Source organism: Ochotona curzoniae, unplaced genomic scaffold, assembly GCF_017591425.1.
Source record: "Ochotona curzoniae isolate NIBS_2020 unplaced genomic scaffold, NIBS_Ocur_1.0 scaffold_4683, whole genome shotgun sequence".
Taxonomy (NCBI): Eukaryota; Metazoa; Chordata; class Mammalia; order Lagomorpha; family Ochotonidae; genus Ochotona; species Ochotona curzoniae.
Genome location: NW_024467121.1, coordinates 29,418,945 through 29,438,225, shown reverse-complemented (window position 1 = coordinate 29,438,225; position 19,281 = coordinate 29,418,945). Strand labels below are relative to the sequence as shown.

At 45.7% G+C, this 19,281-nt stretch overlaps 2 protein-coding genes and 1 pseudogene across 8 annotated transcripts in view; 1 reads left to right on the top strand and 2 right to left on the bottom strand.

Annotated features, from left to right (window-relative positions):
• The window catches only part of ARID4B (AT-rich interaction domain 4B), a 106,736-nt gene extending 105,860 nt beyond the window's left edge, over positions 1-876 (bottom strand). For 2 of the 6 annotated variants that reach the window (XR_005882489.1, XR_005882490.1), the window contains exon 1: positions 457-876. The gene's annotated coding sequence lies outside the window, so the exon portion shown is untranslated. The remainder of the gene's footprint in view (positions 1-456) is intronic. The other 4 variants (XM_040967889.1, XM_040967890.1, XM_040967888.1 and 1 more) reach the window with 3 other exon arrangements.
• Positions 877-1,239: 363 nt separating this feature from the next.
• Positions 1,240-18,217, top strand: GGPS1 (geranylgeranyl diphosphate synthase 1). Of its 2 annotated transcripts, XM_040967933.1 has the most exons (4): positions 1,240-1,442; positions 6,560-6,637; positions 16,325-16,395; positions 16,608-18,217. In XM_040967933.1, the coding sequence occupies exons 2-4, from the start codon at positions 6,568-6,570 to the stop codon at positions 17,391-17,393; spliced, it is 927 nt and encodes a 308-aa protein (XP_040823867.1). In that variant the 5' UTR covers positions 1,240-1,442; positions 6,560-6,567; the 3' UTR covers positions 17,394-18,217. The 2 variants fall into 2 exon arrangements, with proteins under 2 accessions (XP_040823867.1, XP_040823868.1); XM_040967934.1 differs by lacking the exon at positions 6,560-6,637 and having other exon boundaries at positions 1,256-1,442; positions 16,608-17,642.
• LOC121148243 lies at positions 10,938-11,054 on the bottom strand (annotated as a pseudogene).
• Positions 18,218-19,281: the final 1,064 nt, after the last annotated feature.

Sequence of the window (19,281 nt, the reverse complement as noted above, 5' to 3'; positions counted from 1 at the left end):
CCCCAGGGCCTCGTCGCCCAGCAGAGCGGCTCTGCTCCCCGCCCCCCACACCGGCCGCGGCAGCCCCACGTCGGGGCCGGAGCCCGGCCGGGGGCCCACCCCAGGGGCCACACCGGCCAGACGGGCCCGAGGGCCGAGCGCAGGACCGGCCCGCCGCAGAGCTTCTGCCCGCGTCCCGACCAGTGCGAGCGAGATCCTCGCAAACAGAGGACCCCTCCACACACACACCTCGCCTGGGCCCCCCAGCGAGGGCCGCTAAACCGCTGAGTGTGCGGCCGCCCAGCCGGGCAGGGGCTGTTCGGACTCGGCAACTGCGGGGGCCCCCGGGAGGCCGAGGCCCCGAACAAGGGCGCGGGTGAGACCACCACAGCGATCTGCTCCCCTGCTCCTCGCCCAGGCCCACGGACTCCCACAAGAACCCCTCACCCCTCCTTAGGAGACCGCGAAAGCCCCTACCTTCCTCGGAGGCGAGATCTGACCCAGGCACGTCCAGAGTCCCTTCTCCTCCACCGCCCCCCCAACACCAGCAGGCCCGGGGGAGAGATGGGGAAGAAGGGCGGTGGGTCCAGCGGCTGCTGAGGCTGAGGCTCCGGCTCCTCCTCCTCCCGCGGCGGCGACTGGTACCTTTGTTTGGCGGCCGCTCGGGCTTCCTCGCTGGGGGGAGGGGGGACGACGAAAAATCCCTCCCGGACTGGAGGTCCGGGCCCCCAATCGCGCTGCCCTCCAGAGGAGGACGGCGATGGGCCCTCTGCGGCTCCCTCGAGGCAAAGGTCCAGGCGGCGGCCGTGGCGGCGGCAAGCTTAAGCTGAAGAGTCTCCCTCAGCTTCGGCGCCCGAGCTCCTCACTCCGGACTCGACTGACGGGCAAACATCGCTCTACCTCCCCCCTCCCCGCGTGCCTCCCCCTCCTTCCCTCCTTTCTCCCCTCCCCTGTTTTTCTTTCCCCTCCCCTACCTCGTTCCCGGATGGCCCCTCAGACGACATTGGATTGGTCAGAGTTCTTTAAAGCCCGCCTGTGCTCTCTTCCTATTGGCCCAGAGGATACAAACAACGACGCCATTTTCCCACCAGTTCTATGGAAACAGAAAGTTACTCCTCAAAGCTTCCCGGGAAATGTAGTCCAGCCTCCCTGGCCGTCCCGCAAACCTTGGCCGGAGAGAACTGCACACCCCACAGTGCCCCGCGCCGCGCCAGACGGGAGGGGCAGGGAGCGGGGGCGGGGCGACCGGGCCATGGGGAGGCGGAAACGACGCCTGCGCAGTGAGACCGGGATGGCGTATTTTCTTGCACCGAGTAATGCGGCGTCGCTGGCGGCTGAGGAGGGCGGAGAGTTCGGTGGTGAAGTAGGGGGAGGGATTCATGTAGGCGTCAGAAGGAGCCTCGCTCTCAACGGCAGAGTAGGAAGTTGATGCTGGGTGTTGCTACTCCCCGAACCGGCGGCGTGTAAGTCGTGATCTCACCGTTGAACCGAGAGCGGCAGCATTGGTGGCTGGGGGTGGGGGGACCCGGATGGGCAGAAGTGGGGGAGACGGGGGTGGGGTGAGGAGAGAGAAAGGAGGGAGAGGACCCGGATGCTGAACCGGATTGTGTATGGGTTCTCCATTCCCTCTCGGGAGAAGGGGGAGAGAGTAGCAGGAAGAGGCGACCCCGGAAGGCGGAAGAGGGCGTCCGGACCAGCCTAGCCGACTAGCTGCCTGAGTGTCTTCCCTCAGATCCACCACCCTCTCCTTCCCTCTGCACCTCGCTTGTGTGTCTGTTTAGCAACTCTGAAACTAGACCCTACCCTAAAAAAAAAAAAAAATACTGCGTGGAATTTTTATTTTCGGAATGCGAGTTGGGATTGTGATTCATCCTCTGACACACTGGACAGGCACTTGGAATCCAAGTCCCTCACGTGTGCTCTCGGCACTTTAGCTGGCATTGACCCTTGTTTGAGAACCTGAGACAGAGAAATAGCAATGAGACCACAGACGAGTGGCAGCTGGTGTAGAAGGTGACAGGAGTTTGGCTTAGGCAGGGAAGAGCTGAAGGGGTCGGGAGCGCGAACCGTGCTGCAGACAGAGCTGGAAAGTCGGCTGTTAGGAGTTGCAGGGTGAGGAAGTGAAGTGAGTGCTGCTCGGTTTCAGCAGGTTTTCTGGTGTTCTTGCTGGAGTCGTAAGAGCAGAGGTCTCTCTTCTTCCCAAGGGCCTCAGTCGGGAGAGAGAGGGGACTGTGTTTGAATTGGAAGGCTGCACCGGTTGTGCTGCACCTGGTAGAAAGGGTGTGAGTACAGGGGGTTTGTGTGTAAAGGCTTGTCTACGTAGGTGTTAATTTGAAAGAGGAGGCAGGATGAAAAAACAGCAGAGACCCTCCTCTGCAGGCTCACTACCCAGATGCCCATGACAGCCAGAGCCAGGCCAGGCCAAAGCCCCCAGAACACCGTCCCGCTCTCCCAGATAGGTGGCAGGCACCCAGGATGGGTACGGTCACCTGTTGCTTCGCAGGCATAGGAGCAGGCAGTGCAACTGAAAGCTGAGGAGCCTGAATCTGCCCAGGTAATCCATATGCTGCAGCCAAGATGAATCCCGGAAACTTGCCATAGCCACAAGGAGTGTAAGACTGCTGAAATAGCCTAGGAGATGGTGATCAGCGAAGAATTTTCATGAAAAAGCAGAAAGAACAGAAGCAAAAAAGAATTCCACTGAAGCTTAGTGGGATTCATTTATGTAAAGCAAAAAAAAAGACTATGGATCAGCAAAAACACCGTTTTAGGGCCTGTCAGGGCACTTGCTTAACTTCATCAGACTGAGCCTCTGAAACTGTACATTCATATGTCCTTTCCCCAAATAACCCCAACACCCAGATCAGGGGCAAAGCTGGGAATGGGAAGACAGGAGGCAGGAACTCAGTGCATGTAGTCTGCATGGGTGGTAAGGACCCAGCTGCTGGGGCCATCACATACTGCCGTCCAGTGTGCACATTAGAAGGGATCTGGACTCCAAAGTGGAATCAGAGCTCAAACTCAGAAGCATGCTAATATGGGATGCAAATATCCCAGCTGACACTTCACCTCTGGGCCAAACACCTGCCCAGGAGCTCCTAGACTCTTAAGAAAAATGAGACTGATTGGTTTTCAATTCCTAGAAAAATTGAGGCTCCTGTTTCCCCACCACTAACAATGTTTGTGTATAAACATCTTCTGGGAAAGGACCATTGACTTGTTGAATGAATATTCTCAAATTTTCCTGCGAAAACGAAGGAGTACATTTTTTAAATCTGTACATAGGGCCTGGCGGCATGGCCTAGTTGCTAAAGTCCTCACCTTGAACGCGCCGGGCCATTGCGCTCACTTGGAGAGTGATTCATCAGATGGAAGATCTTCCTCTCTGTCTCTCCTCCTCTCTGTATATCTGACTATGTAATAAAACTAAATAAATCTTTAAAAAAAGATCTGTACATAATATTTTGAGAAACACTGTCAGCCTGTAACAATTCTAAAAAAGATTAGCACTAACTTTTGTGCAATACATCTGTTTAGTAACCCAGAACTAAAGGGTTTATTTATCAGAAATAATTTATTGATTTTATTTATTTATTGAAGATTGATTTATTTGAAAGAGTTGCAGAGAGAAGGAGAGACAGAGAGGTCTTCCAACTGGTTCACTCCTCAAATGGCTACAGTGACTGAGACTGGGCCAGACCGAAACCAGGAGCCAGGAGCTTCCTCTGGCTGTCCCATATGAGTGCAGGGTCCTTGGACTGTCTTCAGTTGCTTTTCCAAGTGCATTCTTAGGGAGTTGTGGAACTCAAAACAGTGCCCAGGCCCAGGTTACTTCGTCCTCAGGGTTAGAAAAAAGAAAAGAAGATTCAAAACAGGAAGAATAAAGATTGAGCTTACGGAGTTTTATTGAACAGCTAAAAAGGCTTTTTTAAAGCATCTCTTACATGTACATCCTGTGTTTAAGTCAGTATGCTTTTCTACTCAACTAGGTTAGGAGAAAAATGAATTTTTTCACAGCCTCTAAAACATATTTGACTTAACTTAAAAAGTCATGAGGCTGGTGTATGGGATGTGGGTTAAGCTGCTGCCTTCAAAGCTGGCATCCTTTATCAGCACAGGTTTGTGTCCCTGCTGCTGCACATCTGATCCAGTTTCCTCATCAGCAAAAGAAACAGTAAAGATGGCTCTGATACCCCTGTACCCTGCATCCCTTATATGAGTGCTTGAGTCGGGTCACAGGTGTGTTCCTGACTTGCAGCTTCCTTCTAATGTGTACCATAGGAGGCAGCAGGCTGCAGAGGAACACGCAAATGTAGGAGACTCAAATGGAGTTCTAAGTGTCCATTCTCAGCCTAGCCCAGCACCAGCTGTTGGAATGAGAAGCAGCTGATAGGAGCTGTGTGTAATTTTGTGTTGTATCTGCTGAATCCAGAAAGGTTTGTTGGGAGAGGGCTCATGATCCTAGAAAGCAATTCACAATCCCTAGAGGCAAAAGGGACAACAGTACTAAGCCTCAAAAGCTGGACCAAAGATGTGAGAAGCCGGTATTGTAATGCAATGAGTTAAACCTGCATCACAAAGACTGACGTCCTAACAAGAGGTGCTTTGAATCCCACTTGGCCCTCTTACAGTTTTCTCTCTCCTTGTCTTCACCCTGTGTGTCTGTTGCTCTGCATTTCAAATAAGCATGTGTGAAGAAAACAAGATGCTGGCCCAGCACCATAGCCTAGTGGCTTAAGTCCTTGCCTTGCATGCGCCAGTATCCCATATGGGCACTGGTTCGTATCCCACCTGCTCCACTTCCCATCCAGCTCCATGCTTGTGGCCTGGGAAAGCAATCTAGGACAGCCCAAAATGTTTGGGAACCTGAACCTGCATGGGAGATCCAGAAGTTCCTGGCTGCTGGCTTTGGATCAGCTTTAGATTGGCTCAGCTCCAGCCATTGCAGCCATTTGCGGAATGAATGAGCAGGCATAAGATCATTCTGTCTCTCCTTCTCTATAAATCTGACTTTCCAATAAAAATAACCTTAAAAAGATTAAGATGCTTAATATGAGGGTCTTCCAAAAAGTCCATCAGTATATGCATGAATTTTAAATTCTTGCACCAAAATTCATATTTTCACTGTTACTCTCCATGAACTTTTTGATAAATATTTTAATAAATACAGTTACTTGGAATGATGAGACTGGCAGCAATTCATAACTGTTGAACTGTCAAAACCACTTGAGTAAGACCCTCGGAGCATACCCACATCGGGGACCTGGGATGAGTGGGAGATTGGGTGGGGCTTATCTCTTTATCTCCCCATTTACCCTAGATATAGGAAAAAGAGAATGGGGAAATAATAGTCTTACCCACTTTCCTGTAGCCCTTGAACATTTGTGCCCTAATTAACCATGTAAAGATTGTCAAAACCAAAAAAAAATAATAATAATAATAAATATAATCAATTACACTTAAGTTAATGCATATCTTAAGCCAGATTTTCTGAAATAAAGTGAGAAAAATGCCAGAGTAATGAATTATCTTTAAGCTTTATATAGAACATACCATCCAAATATTGATAGAAAGATATTTTGACTAATTTTTGTAATGAATTATAGAACAATTTATTTTAAAAAATTATTTGAATGATACAATTAGAGTGAGGAAAAGAGATCTTCCAATCATTGATTTAGTCCCCACATGGCTACAACAGCTTGAGCTGGACCAGTGCAGAGCCAGGAACACTAACAGGCCCAGGTGTTTGGGCCTCTGCTGCTGCTATGAGAGACCTGGTTGAAGGTCCTGGCTCCTAGCTTTAGCCTGGCCCAGCACTGGCTGTCGTGACATGGTCACTGGGGCAGACAGAAGATGCCTTTCTCTGTCCCTCTCTCTGCCTATAACTCTGACTTTCAAAATAAATAAGTAAATATTTCAATAGAAATAAGTGAAGTATATGATTCATTTGTTTTCAGGGATGTGCATCAATCTAATTTTACAACATTTGATCCCCACAAGCAAAAAGAAACCCCATACTTGGTAATGACTAGTGCTTGTCCCCTGCCCATCCATGCCAGCTAGTCTACTTTCTTGTAAGGGTTACAGAAATCATTTGGGTTTTGTAAATTATGTCTTTCATATGTTAATTTTCTTTGGAAGCCAAACCCAAAATCTACCTTTCAAAAATGCCTTGAGGGGGCCCAGCGCAGTGACGCAGTGGTTAAGGTCCTTGCCTTGCAAGCCTGGGATCACATATGGCTGTTGGTTCAGCCCCACTTCCCATCCAGCTAGCTCCCTGCCTGTGGCCCAGGAAAGCCCTCAAGGACTGCTCAGGGCTTTGGGACCCTGCACCTGCGTGGGAGACCCAGAAGAGGCTTCTGGCTTCGGATCGGCATAGCATTGGCCATTGCGCTCACTTGGGGAGTGAATCATCGGACGGAACATCTTCCTCTCTGTCTCTCCTCTCTGTATATCCACCTTTCCAATAAAAAAATAAAATAAATCTTTAAAAAAAAAATACCTTGAAGTACTCATTTCTTTGCAATTCAATGTGCAAATTTGGTTTATGAAATCATCTTTATGTTCTTCTTGACAGATAAGACAATGGAAAAGACTCAAGAAACAGTTCAAAGAATTCTTCTAGAACCCTATAAGTATTTGCTTCAGTTACCAGGTAACAGTTTAGCTATGGTCATTTAGAGTAATTTTCCTGCAGTGGTGGTCATTTACATGTGACTATGTTGAAACAGAGTTGCCAGCTCTTACTGTTTGCTATTTAAGATAATGTATATGAGAAAAATGCTGAATAAAGATTTATAATTTCTGCTTTTTTAATGAATCAGTGAATTTAATGAGGAACAAAGTGTTTTGAAGAGATAAAACTAAATAAAAAAAAGACAGGAGAGTTTCCACTTATCTTCGTTGATGAGGTATGTCTTCTGTAGGCAACAAATAGATGGGTTTTGTTTTTTTAATCCAGTCTACTAATCTATGACATCTGATTGGTGGATTTAAGCCATTTACATTCAAGGTTAATATAAAAGAGTGGTAATTTGGTCCTGTCATTTTAGCAATGGGTTGTTCATTGATTTAGTCTTCTGTTATTTTACTGGGATGTTCTTCACATTTGCCTTTGGTTTAGATGGGTGCTATTCCTCTTCTCTATTAAGAAAAGTATCCTTTGTAGGGCAGGTTTGGAAGAAGCATATTCCTTTTTTTTTTTGTTTTTTAAATTTTGGTTTTCTGTTGTTTTTGGTCTTTTTATTTTTAATTTTTTTGTTTATTTTGGTTTTTTCCTCTTATTTTCTTAATTTTTTATTTTAAATTTTGAATTTTATTGTATAATTCTATATAGTCTAGGATTCCCCTCCCCCCAGCCTCCAACCTCGCCCACCCCCACCCCCCCCCACTGATTTTTCCCATATTGTCACAACAGTACATTCCTTCATAAGGAATTACAATTCCATTAGCCTGCTATTTAAGTGTGCCCCAGCATTGCTGGTACAGTGGCAGACAGTCCATCATCCCATTGTCTAGCTATGTCCAGCACTTTCATTGGGAGTCCATTTTTGTTTGGAAGTTTGCATGTTGCATTGTGTCTCACATCTGGCTATGGTAGTCTCCATCACCCCATCACTATACATTTCATTTTATATTATGGTTTTCTTATATTAGAATATGTGGTATTTGTCTTTTTGTGATTGACTTATTTCACTGAGCATAATGGTCTCTAATTGGGACCATCTAGTTGCAAATGTTGTAATTGCATTCTTATTAGGCTGAATAATTCATGGAGTAGATGTACCACAGTTTCTTTAACTACTACTCTTTGGATTGGTATCTAGATTGTTTCTATGACTTTGCTATTGTAGATTGTGTTGTTGTAAATATAGGATTACAGATCCCTTTCTCATATGCAGTTTCAATTTCTTTTGGGTATATTTCTAGGAGCAGTTTAGCTGGGTCATATAGCAGGCTTATTTGCAATTCTCTAAGCACTTTCCATACTGATTTCCATCGTGGTTGTGCTAACTTACACTCCCACCAGCAGTGAAGGACGGTACTTTTCTCGTCACATCCACACCAGCAGGTGTTGTTAGTTGAGTTCTGAATGTAGGCCAGCTTTACTGGAGTTAGGTTGTACCTGATTGCAGATAATTTTTGAGCTATCCTTTTTAAAATTCAATTATATAACATACCTTAAAAAAAAAGATTTGAAGCTGACTTTTGACATAGAATTTAAGATGCCAGTTAAGACCTTGCTCACTTCCCTTGCAATACCTGGTTTGAGTCCTGACTCCTCTTGCTTCCAGCTTCCTGCTAATGTGCTGCCAGGAAGACAGGAAATGGCTACTCATACTAGTAGTGTCCCCTGTTACCCACTGGAGAGACCCAGATTTATTTCCTGGCTCCCAACTTTTACTTGGCCTAAATACCACCCATTCCAGGCATTTGGGGAGTGAATCAGTACATGGATTATTTCTGTTCCTCTTCCTTTCAAATAAAATAAATAAGTAGAGATTTTGAAACCAAAATATTTGACTTTTTAACTAAAAAATACTCAAAGCATTTTGTTACCTCCTAGAAGGGCTTTTGTTTCATTTTTTTATTGTTTACAATGATTTATTTGAAAAGCAGACTACAAACAAAAACAGAGAGACAAAGGAATCTTCACACAGCCAGAGCTGGTCCATGCCAAAGCCAAGAACCAGAAATTCCATCCAAGTCTCCCCATCCAGGTACTTCCTGCCACCTAGACATGTTAGCAGGAAACTGGATTGGAAGTGGGGAGTGACTAGGATTTGTACCAGCACTCCTGTTTGAGATACAGTATCCCAAGCAGTGATTTAACTGGCTGAGCCACAGTAGCTGCCTCTTCATGGGGTATTTTATTGCCCATGGATGTCTCACATTCCAAGTCTCCATTGTTTAAGGATATGTGTAATTTATGCAGATTTTTTTAACAATTAAAAACTTTACTTTATTACATTATTTACAATGTAGCTTACAATATACCCATGAAAGGATATGTCACATGGGACACAGCTTTCTGTCTTAAACATTGCCTACTCATGTATATATGTGTGTTGCATTTAGTTTTTTTTTAAAAGATTTATTTATTTACTTTTTTTATTATATATATTTTTAATTACATTGTATTATGTGACACAGTTCTATATAGGCACTGGGATTCCCCCCACCCCTCTCCCAATCCTCCCCCCACGGTGGGCTCCTCCCCGCCTCCCCACCCCCCCACCCCCGTTGCGCAACCACAGTTCAGGTTTAGTTGAGATTCCTTCATTGCAAGCATACAGCAAGCATAGAGTCCAGCATCTCATTGTCCGGACAAGTTCAGCGGCTTCTTGGGGAGATCCTCCCCAGTCCGACGGCAGAGCCAACAGAGTAGAATCCTAGTCAATTAAAAGCCCCAACATAACATCAGCAACAATATGTAACGTTAAGGGACAAATTGACAAAGTATTGAGCAACCAGTTTGTCAAAATTGGATGCATGGTCTTAACAACTTCCTGTGATTATTTCAATTGCATTTCAACAATTGAGGTGCGAAACAGTTTTAGGAAGGGTGTGCAGAGAAATCTTCCATACCTTGGTGAGGAGTACTTATTCCCCGTGTCCTACCTAGTAAGGTGTGTGTGAGTCCATGTTGACTAAGCCTTCCTTGTTGTTCTCTGCCTATCCATTCCAATTTGTGAGTGAGTGTGTGTGTGTGTGTGTGTTGGGGGGGGGGCTCTGGAGCGTCCCACATGGTCATTGCAGAGAGGGTGGGGACCCGACGTTGGAGTTAGGTAAGAACCAGAGATAGCTCCTCTCCCTAGTCCTGAAGGGAGTTTACTGTTCTTCTGTTTCTGAAGACCGCTCAGGTTTCCTGGTTATTATTCCGATGGCCTTGGATCCTATGATGAAGGATTCAGCTTCTTCCATCCCGTGTGGTAGGTCCAAAGGGGGGGGGACGGGGGGGATGTCCTCTGAGTTCTCGGCCTCCGAAGGCATTCCAGTTCCCCGTGGTCTCTTTGGCAGTTGGGATGTGGTCCTTGGCGCCATACTGACAGCCCTTGGTGGGGATCCAGGAGACTCCAGGTTTGGGATACAAAGCCTCCTCCTGTCCACCTGCTCCACTCTGTGGTCCCCTACTGCTCTATGCACATGACCTCCTGTTAAAAGGTTGTCAAGGTCGCTCTTGATTCCCCCTATATGTCTTTGTAGTTTTACTGTTGTCTAATGTTGTCTTGAATCTATTGTCTACAAGTTACCTGTTATGTGCCTGAGAGATTACACTACACGGCTTCCTCACACGTTCACAGGAGATGGAAGGTTTCTTTGCTCTCCCACCCAATTTCTGAGTAGTAAAAGGTTTTGAAAATATATTTGGTTATACAATTTTAAAAACACATGGGTTGAGACCATAGTAGGTAGAGGTCCATGGGGGGAGATTTACATCATTGGGAAGGGAATCTTTAGGGTTGATTCATGTACACAAAGCCCTGAGGGTTCATCATGGAGCTTTCTAAGCAGCAATCATAGAAAACAAATCCCAGAGCTCCCTGGCCGAGCAGCCAGCAGACGGAGCCTACCACCAAATGGCTCACTGGCCGCCAGATACCGGCTCCGGACGTGTGCATGGTAGCGGCCCCATGCGATCCAGGCATGGGAGCTACTTGTCCCAGGGCCTTCCAGCCCCCATGCGGAGGCTGGAAGACTACTTGCCCAGGTTCAAGCTCCACCCCTTCCCAGTCCTGCCCCCAGCTCAAGCCCGCAGGCGAGCAATGAAGCAGTCGGACCTGCTTCACAGGGCTCCGAGGGTAGTCCACGGCACTCCGGCAAGCCCAATACCGGCTCCAGACGCGTGCATGTTTGCGGCCACGTGCGATCCAGGCGTGGGACACTACTTGTCCCGGGGGGCTGGAAGACTCCTTGGTTTTCTTTTTACACCTGCTTGTCGTTTCCTGTTTTGCGCCTGTCGGGGCCTGGGTCTCACCTTTCCACACAGGCAGTGGGAGATGAGCTGAGGCTCCTGGTGGCTCCTGAATCTCACCCATGTATGGCCAAAGCCAGGGCGATTTTTAACCAGCGCCTATTTATACATTTTAAGTGTGGAATGACACAAAAAGAGCTATCTTCCATCTGCTGGTTTACTCCATAAATACCAGCTACAGCCATGGCTGGGCCAAGCCAAAAACTCCATTCAAGTACCCCACAGCTTACATTGAAGACACTGCTTAGACACCCACATCAGAGTGCCCAGGTTTAGGAGCTGGTTTTGTGGCACAGCAGCTAAGTGCCACTTGCAAAGCTGCCACCCCATTTCAGAGTGCCACAATACTGGGAAATTTAGCAATTTATCATGCTGTTTTATATATAATATTCAATAGAAAAAGGTGAGTGCATATCAATTCTCTGTGTTCTTCATCTTCAGAACCTTTCTTATTGGTATGCATGCTTTCCAAGAATTGTAGATGTTAGGTGTAGCCCATACTGACCATAAGCTGGAAAGGAGAGTAGATGTGTAAACTATGTAATTGCTACCCTGACCACATAACTTAAAAAATTAGTAGGCAGAAAATCCTACTTCTAGACCTGTCAGAGACACTCTTTTTCAGACTTTCTGCAGAAAAAAAAAATCTTGTCCCAGTGCCTTTATGATAGGAGTATGTATATTCATTTGTTTAGATGACTAATACAGAGAATACAGTACTTAGAACATTATACTTGTGTTTACTGAAACATAGCTTTTTATATAACCATTTTCCTGAAATTGGGATATTGTTGTAGATTCATTTAGCAGGAAGCTCCAAGATGGTTTTTGCTAAATGAACTATTATTGTTTTACTTACCTGTCATTCTTTTATACTTGGGCTGAAATGAATTCCAGTGGTAACTCCCCACCCAAAGACTTCTTGAGCTTTGCACATAAGCAAAAGTGGATATTGAAAATGTACCTTAGTCAAAACAAAGAGATTAACTTTTGACTGAATTTGAAATATTAAAAGGGAATACTTCATAATTGGATATTACAACTTACGATGCCCACATTTTAAATTGAGCACCTGATCTAAGTCCCAGCTCCTCCGACTTCCAGTCCAGCTTCATGCTAATTGTGTATCCCAGGAAGCAACAGGTTCCTGCTACCCACATGATAAGACAGAGATTGAGTCCCAGGCTTCTGTTTTGCCCTGGCCCAGCTCTGACTTTTGCAGGTATTTGATAAGTGAGCCTGTGGCCAAAGGTCTCTCTCTCTCTCTCTTTTTTTATGCTGTGTGTGTGTGTGTGTGTGTGTGTGTGTTTCATTTTGTCTTTAAAATAAAAATAATTTTAAGAGAATTATTTTCCAGGTGTGTGGTGATGTCATTTGATGGAACATAACAGAGCTCCCCACCTCTAAATCTCTAACTTAAAGGTAGATATTTTTATAAAGGTAATTTTATTAAGTAATTCAGAGCAAAGTATGTTTCATTAAATTCTATAAGATTAACAGTGCCAGTTAACATTAACCCCCAGTTGTGGGCAGCTGCCTAGGTTGCCATGTACCTAGGTAAGTGTTATACTGCTGGGAGAAAAGCAGCTAATAGCTGGAGGGCATTCTGGGCCTGGTGAATGCCAAATTTGTTGTAACTATGCCAGTATGTCAGCATAATTGCATAATTGCCTTTTTTTTTTTTCTTTTTTAAGATCTGTGGGGAAAGTAGGTACACTAGGCTTAGATGTGCCAGGGTGAAGATTGCTGCAGATTGCTCAGGGAATGGGGGTCTGGGAACATATTGGAGTGGAAATAGCTGAAGGCATGTTTGACAGGACAGGAATGACTTCTGGGGTCTTCCATGGACCAGGCCACTGCACCCACAGATAGGCAAGAGAGCTGAGATGGAGTGGTTTAGAGGTGGGAAAACAGGGTTTGTCTGTCTGGGTCAGGCTAAGGCTCCTGCCCACATGGGAGACCTGAGCTGGGCTAAATAATACATCACCCGCTGTCTGTTGTTGCACACAAAGGCTGAGGCTGTTAGGGGGAATGCCTCACTAGGCTAGGCCACTACACCCACCCACAAGTGTCAGCAGAAGGTGGGCCACGTCAGACTGGACCGCAGAACCCACCAAAACGTGAGACAACTTGATCTGGGGATGTATTCTGTAGGGGACTTGTGGGTTTACCTCTTGTACTGCAGCACCCAACGATGTGTATAGAAGCTGGGGGTGGTAATGGGCCAAACCAGGCTGGACCACAGAACTCATTTGACAGGAACCTACCTAATACTAACAGGAGCTAGGGCTAGGAGATGGCTTGATGGGGTCAGGCTACAGCACCCATGTGCACATGCAAAGGCTGGATTAAGGGCAGACAATGCCAGGCAGGGCTGTGGCACCCGCTGGCATGTATAACACCCAGGGCTGGGAGTGGGTCTACTAGAGGAACTTTGGGGAAATCCTCTGCTAGGCCTCAGCTCCCACTGGAGAGTGAAAGAACCAGGGCTGGGGGCAGGACAGGCCAGGCTGCAGCATTGGACAGCATCGGTGTAGGTCAGACTGGGCCAAGCCTTGACACCCATGATAGCCAGTACAGGATGTGGGCAAAGCCTCTCTGGGCTAGGCTGCAGCACCCCCAGTGAGAGCCGAAACTATAGATAAGCCATGCCAGGCTGGGCTGAAGCACCCACCAGCATGCACAAGACCCAAGGCTGGGAACAGGCCTGGTAGGGAAACTCTGGACTCTCCTGGGCTACAGCTCCCACTGGTAAGTGCAAGAGCTGGGGGAACTCCCCTAGTAAGCCACAGCTACTACTGGTGAGTGCAAGAGCCAGGGCTTGGGGCAATCCAGACCACTCTGGGCTGCAGAACCCAATGGCATACAAACGAGCTGGGTCTAGGGATGGGCCGGGCATGGTGAGTCCACTGCACACATTGATGTGAGTGAGAACCAAGATGGAGTGCAGACCAGGCCAGGTTGGACAGCAACACCTACCAACCAGTTCATATGAGAGATGGAGTTGGGAGTGGGCTAAGCTGCTGCACTCACTAGCTAGAGCTACCTAGCGGCAGCCTGGACTAAGCATGCTTAAGATCTAAAGCTGGGAACAGGCCTAGGAGGGGAACCTCCAGGACTCCCATGCTGGACCTCTTTCCCTCTTTCCAAGAGGGAGAACTGGGACTGGGGGTGGACCAGGCTGGACAAGGCAACAGCACCTGTTAGCATACAAGAGGACTGGATCTGGGTGGGGTGACTGGACTAAGACAGTGCTCATGGGTGTGGACGAGAGCTGGATTAGATTCCAGCTGGACCAGGCTAGGCCACAGCAGAGGCCAGCATGTACAAAAACCAGGACTCAGGGCAGATGCCTGACTAACCTTGGCATCCACTGTTGTGTGTAAGGACCGGGTCTGTGGCAATCTGGCTGGGCTGGGCCACAGCACTTACGGGTTTATGTGAGATACAGGGCTGGGACGAAACCGACCAGTACATTGGCTGGTGCAGATAGCAGACGAAACCTGACCCTGCACTGATTGGGAGAAGTCTGATGTCACCCCAGGCAAGGTTTCCTGGGAGATTCCCCAAATAGACTGCTGGACTCAGACCCTAGCCACAGGGAAATCACAAGATAGATGGTCTAACCTTGGAGTGCATGTATCAGGACTGAGCCTCTTCAGATGCTGATGCCTGTGCAGTGGACAGCATGCCCATATGCATACAGGGAATGACAGCTAGCTCATCTAGACCAGCAAAGGACATTGCTCTAAGGATAGAAAGCAGAACAGGTTGGACCACTCTCCTTGGCCAAGCTTTGCAACATGTTCTTGGGCCTGGGGAGTGGACCTGGGCAGCCAATAGACCTTGGAAAGATTTTCTCCTTGCTGGAGCAACAATGCAATTTTTAGTACTATCAAAACCACTCAAGTAACACGCTCAGAACATTCTTCCCCAATATCAACATCTTAGGGCATCATCAGGTGACTGTCCCCAACCCCCAGGTACTAATGTAGTTTGACAACAAGGAGCAGCCCCCTCTTCCTCTCTTGCAGACACAGGAGGAAAAACAAAACTTTTGTCCTACCCACCTTCCTGCATACCTGACCCTCCGCACCCTAATCAGAGGCCCACATAAGCACATGCATCCCTCTCAACCGTGTAGTCAATATTAAAAAGAAAATACAAAAGTTTTTAAATAACCAAACTGCTTTTTTTTTTTTAATATTTATTTATATGAAAGGGTCTATACAGGGAGAAGGGACAGAAAGATCTCCCAATGGCTGATGCACTTCCCAGTGGCTGTATCAGCCTAAGCAGAGCTGATCAGAAGCCAGGAGCTTCTGGGTCTCCCATAGTGGTTCAGGTGCCCAAGCCTTTGGGTCATCCTCCCCTGCTTTCCCAGGTCATAAGCAGCTAGATTGGAAGTAGAGCAGCCAGGCCACAAACGCACCCATATGTGATGCTGGATCTCACAGGTGGAGGATTAACTTGTTGAGCCAGAGCACTGGCTCCTGCCTTCCTTTTCAAAAAGAATGAAATAAATTAGTTCCTAAAAAGCCCGTTTCATTCCATAATCGTTGATATAAGATGAAAAGATTTGGGGACCAATGTTGTGGTGTAGTGCATAATGCTGCCACTTAAGATACCAGCATCCCATATGGGTCCCTGTCCAAGTCCCAGCTGCTCCACTTCTGTTGTGATCCAGTGCCCAGGAGTGCAGTGGAAGAAGGGCCCTGCACCCATGTAGGAGACCCAGATCTTCTGGTTTTAGTCTGGCCCAGGCCTGGACATTGCAGCCATCTGGACAGTGATTCAGCAGATGGAAGATTTCTGTGTGTCTATATATGTCTGTCTTCTGCTCTTTGTAACTCTGTCTTCCAAGTAAGTAAATCCTTACCAAAAAAAATTGCAAGAAAGGAGTGAGCCAGTGTTATGGGCTAAGCAGTTGATTAGCACTTGTTAAGCTGAGTACTACAGGAAATGGGCTTGCGGCTAAAAGCACCTGGTCTAATCAGACTCATTGGCATCCTGTTGTTCTGTTAAAGGGCCTGGGGGGGGGGGGGGGAAGAGTATATAAGAAGTAATAAAGAGAGGCTTGAGAGAGACTTTCACCATCACTGGTCTCCTGTCGGTGCTTCATCCCCATCCCGGTGTCCACGTTTTCACATTACTGGCTCTGCTGGCCGTTGCAAGCCAGGAGGTGACTAAAGTGTGTTGTGCGTGTGTTTGGTAGGGAGTGGATGTTCTCGGTGGAAGGTAAGCTTTGCAATAGCTAATGGATTCCTGAGGCTGAATAAGTCAAGTCTGACCATTTTTCAAGGAAGTTACTGCACGTGTTTCTTATGATTAAAAAACCCACCATCAAATTTTATTTTTTAATTTCAGGTAAACAAGTGAGAACCAAACTGTCACAGGCATTTAATCATTGGCTGAAAGTTCCAGAAGACAAACTAAAGGTATTTAGGCAATTTTAATCTCATTGTTACCCTTAATAATACTCTTAAGCACTTGACTTAACTTAGTGCTCATGCGATGTATTATTTCATGTTAGAGTTGCTAAATAATTATTAGCTTTAAAAACTTAAAAGACTTTTATTATCTACTAACATAGGTGTAAACTGTTCTGAGTAGTTCAAATAAAGAGGAATTTTCCATTATTTTTTATTAGATTATCATCGAAGTGACAGAAATGTTACATAATGCCAGTTTGCTCATCGATGATATCGAAGACAACTCAAAACTCCGACGTGGCTTCCCAGTGGCACACAGCATCTATGGAATTCCATCTGTCATCAATTCTGCCAATTATGTGTATTTCCTCGGCTTAGAGAAAGTCTTAACCCTTGATCACCCTGATGCAGTGACACTTTTTACCCGCCAGCTCTTGGAACTGCATCAGGGACAAGGCCTAGATATTTACTGGAGGGATAGTTACAGATGTCCCACAGAAGAAGAATATAAAGCCATGGTACTGCAGAAGACAGGTGGCCTGTTTGGATTGGCCGTGGGTCTCATGCAGTTGTTCTCTGATTACAAAGAAGATTTAAAGCCACTGCTGAATACACTTGGGCTCTTTTTCCAGATTAGAGATGATTATGCTAATCTACACTCCAAAGAATATAGTGAAAACAAAAGTTTTTGTGAAGATCTAACAGAAGGAAAGTTCTCATTCCCGACTATTCATGCTATTTGGTCAAGGCCTGAGAGCACTCAGGTGCAGAATATCCTGCGCCAGAGAACAGAAAACATAGATATTAAAAAATACTGTGTGCATTATCTTGAGGATGTAGGTTCGTTTGAATACACGCGGAATACGCTTAAAGAGCTTGAATCTGAAGCTTACAAACAGATCGATGCCTGTGGTGGGAACCCTGCGCTCGTAGGTCTAATACAGCACCTAAGCAAAATGTACAAAGAAGAAAATAAACCATTATTGATGGGATCTGATAGCTGATTTTAGTTAGTTTTTAAATTTTTTCTTTCAGCCTTATCACCCTTTTACAAATTCAGACCAAGCTGTTAATTTCCCAAAGCAAGATGAGGGAAATGTTCAATTTCAACCCCACTTGTACATATAATCGCAATACAAAATTGAAAGAATCCAGAGCCATGTTTGTATAGGTCTCATGTGAGTTGCCGTGACAGGACGTTGTGACCATTTCTGCTCTGCTACCATAAATGTCTGCTTACTCTATCAAAATAATAATAATAATAAGACTTCAGTTTCTAGGAATTTTGATACGGGTGATTCTTAGCTGTACTGTATTGACAATTCCCAGTTCCTCTGCTCCGGCTCCAAGCCTGTGACTACTTGAAACTGGTTTATTAAGGTACAACTCAGACCATAAACCCCCCTTTTTTCACCTAAATGCTGCTGCTAAGAATATTTCAGTATCCTTCCTAGAAGCTGTCTTCTATGAAAACGCTGATAGTGATTAAACAGTAAGTACACTGATTCTTTCTCTTCCTTCTTTTTATCTTCCTCTCCTCACCTCCGAAGTCTGCTAGTAAATCAAGGTGTCTTCAGTTTGTGTAATTTACTCATTCTCCCCTCCCCCACACCTTATAATATAATTTGTGTTGTTCCAAACTGATTGATTAGTAATTGGGAGCATCGTTCTCTTTCTGTTGGGAAGGAAATAGTGTGTGCAAAAAGACTTTTAGACAAAAGCCTTTGAAAAACCCCATCGCTGGGAGTGAGCATCTTTGAAGGGTTAGTTTGCTTTCCTCCAGTAGAAGGCTGGGACAGGTACCCCTTGACTTCCCACACATTGCTGCCGACTTTGAATTGAAAGGAAATGGGCATCTAATTTCCTTGATTAAGTGAAGTGGAAGTGTTGTCCACCTGAAAAATAGCTACCCCATCCAGCATTCACTCGCTTCTTAGTGCCTTAATCCTGCTGTCCCATCTGTGTAATTTCCAAATACAAGCCACTCGTAGCAGTCTGGGGCATTAAGAGGAAGGGAAAAAGGGAACCAAATTCTAGTATCAGGTATCCTGACATCCCAAAGTGAAAGTTTGTTTTCCTTAGAAATGTTGTATTCTGCTCTGTTGATTCTGCGGATGTGATCTAGGATTAAGTAATACACTTGTATGAGAAATTGATATGGAAGAAGCATTTAGCCTAAATCTTTTGAAAAGCCAAATGTTCTCTTTACTAATTTTTGGAATAACTGTAGTCATCTGTTTCCACAGTAATAAGGAAACGTTTGAAAACATGGGCATTCGTGCCGCATTGTAATAATTTGTGCTTCATGTTTATTAAGTGATGCTACTAAAACATTTTTAAATCTGAAAAGAAATTGTATGTGATTAAGTATAAAGAATAATTAAGTAGATTTATTTCTTGTCTGATCACATTAATTTTCGCCTGGTGCTCATGATTTTTTTTTGTCATCCTAACAAATGATAAATAAAAAATAATCGAAATTCTGCTTTCATTTGATGTGGTTACAGCTGTTAATACATAGGAAAATGAGAGTAATGAATAGTTTAAATCTGGTAAAGTGAATGAAAGTTCATGTGCTTAATGCTAAGCAGATGGCAGATCAGTTTTGGGCTTTTTTTTTTTTTTTTTTGCCTACATAAAGGAAGATCTTGTGACGACCCACATAAAATTGGATTTTGCCCTTTAGAAGGCAGTGTGATTTTGAACTGTTTTAAAAAAATGTACGGGCCCAGCACAGTAGCCTAGTAGCTGAAGTCCTCACCTTGCATGCATCAGGATCCCAGATGGACACTGGTTCGTATCCAGGCTGCTCTACTTTCCTTACAGCTCCCTGCTTGTGGGCTGGGAAAGCAGGCGAGGACAGCCCAAAGCCTTGAGACCCTGCACCGCTTG

Bases quoted from the DNA above. Each gene is read 5' to 3' on its own strand.
- GGPS1 (XM_040967933.1), top strand. From the start codon at position 6,568: ATGGAAAAGACTCAAGAAACAGTTCAAAGAATTCTTCTAGAACCCTAT. The intron at 6,638-16,324 runs GTAACAGTTTAG...TTTTAATTTCAG, and splicing joins GTATTTGCTTCAGTTACCAG to GTAAACAAGTGAGAACCAAA. The intron at 16,396-16,607 runs GTATTTAGGCAA...ATTTTTTATTAG, and splicing joins TTCCAGAAGACAAACTAAAG to ATTATCATCGAAGTGACAGA.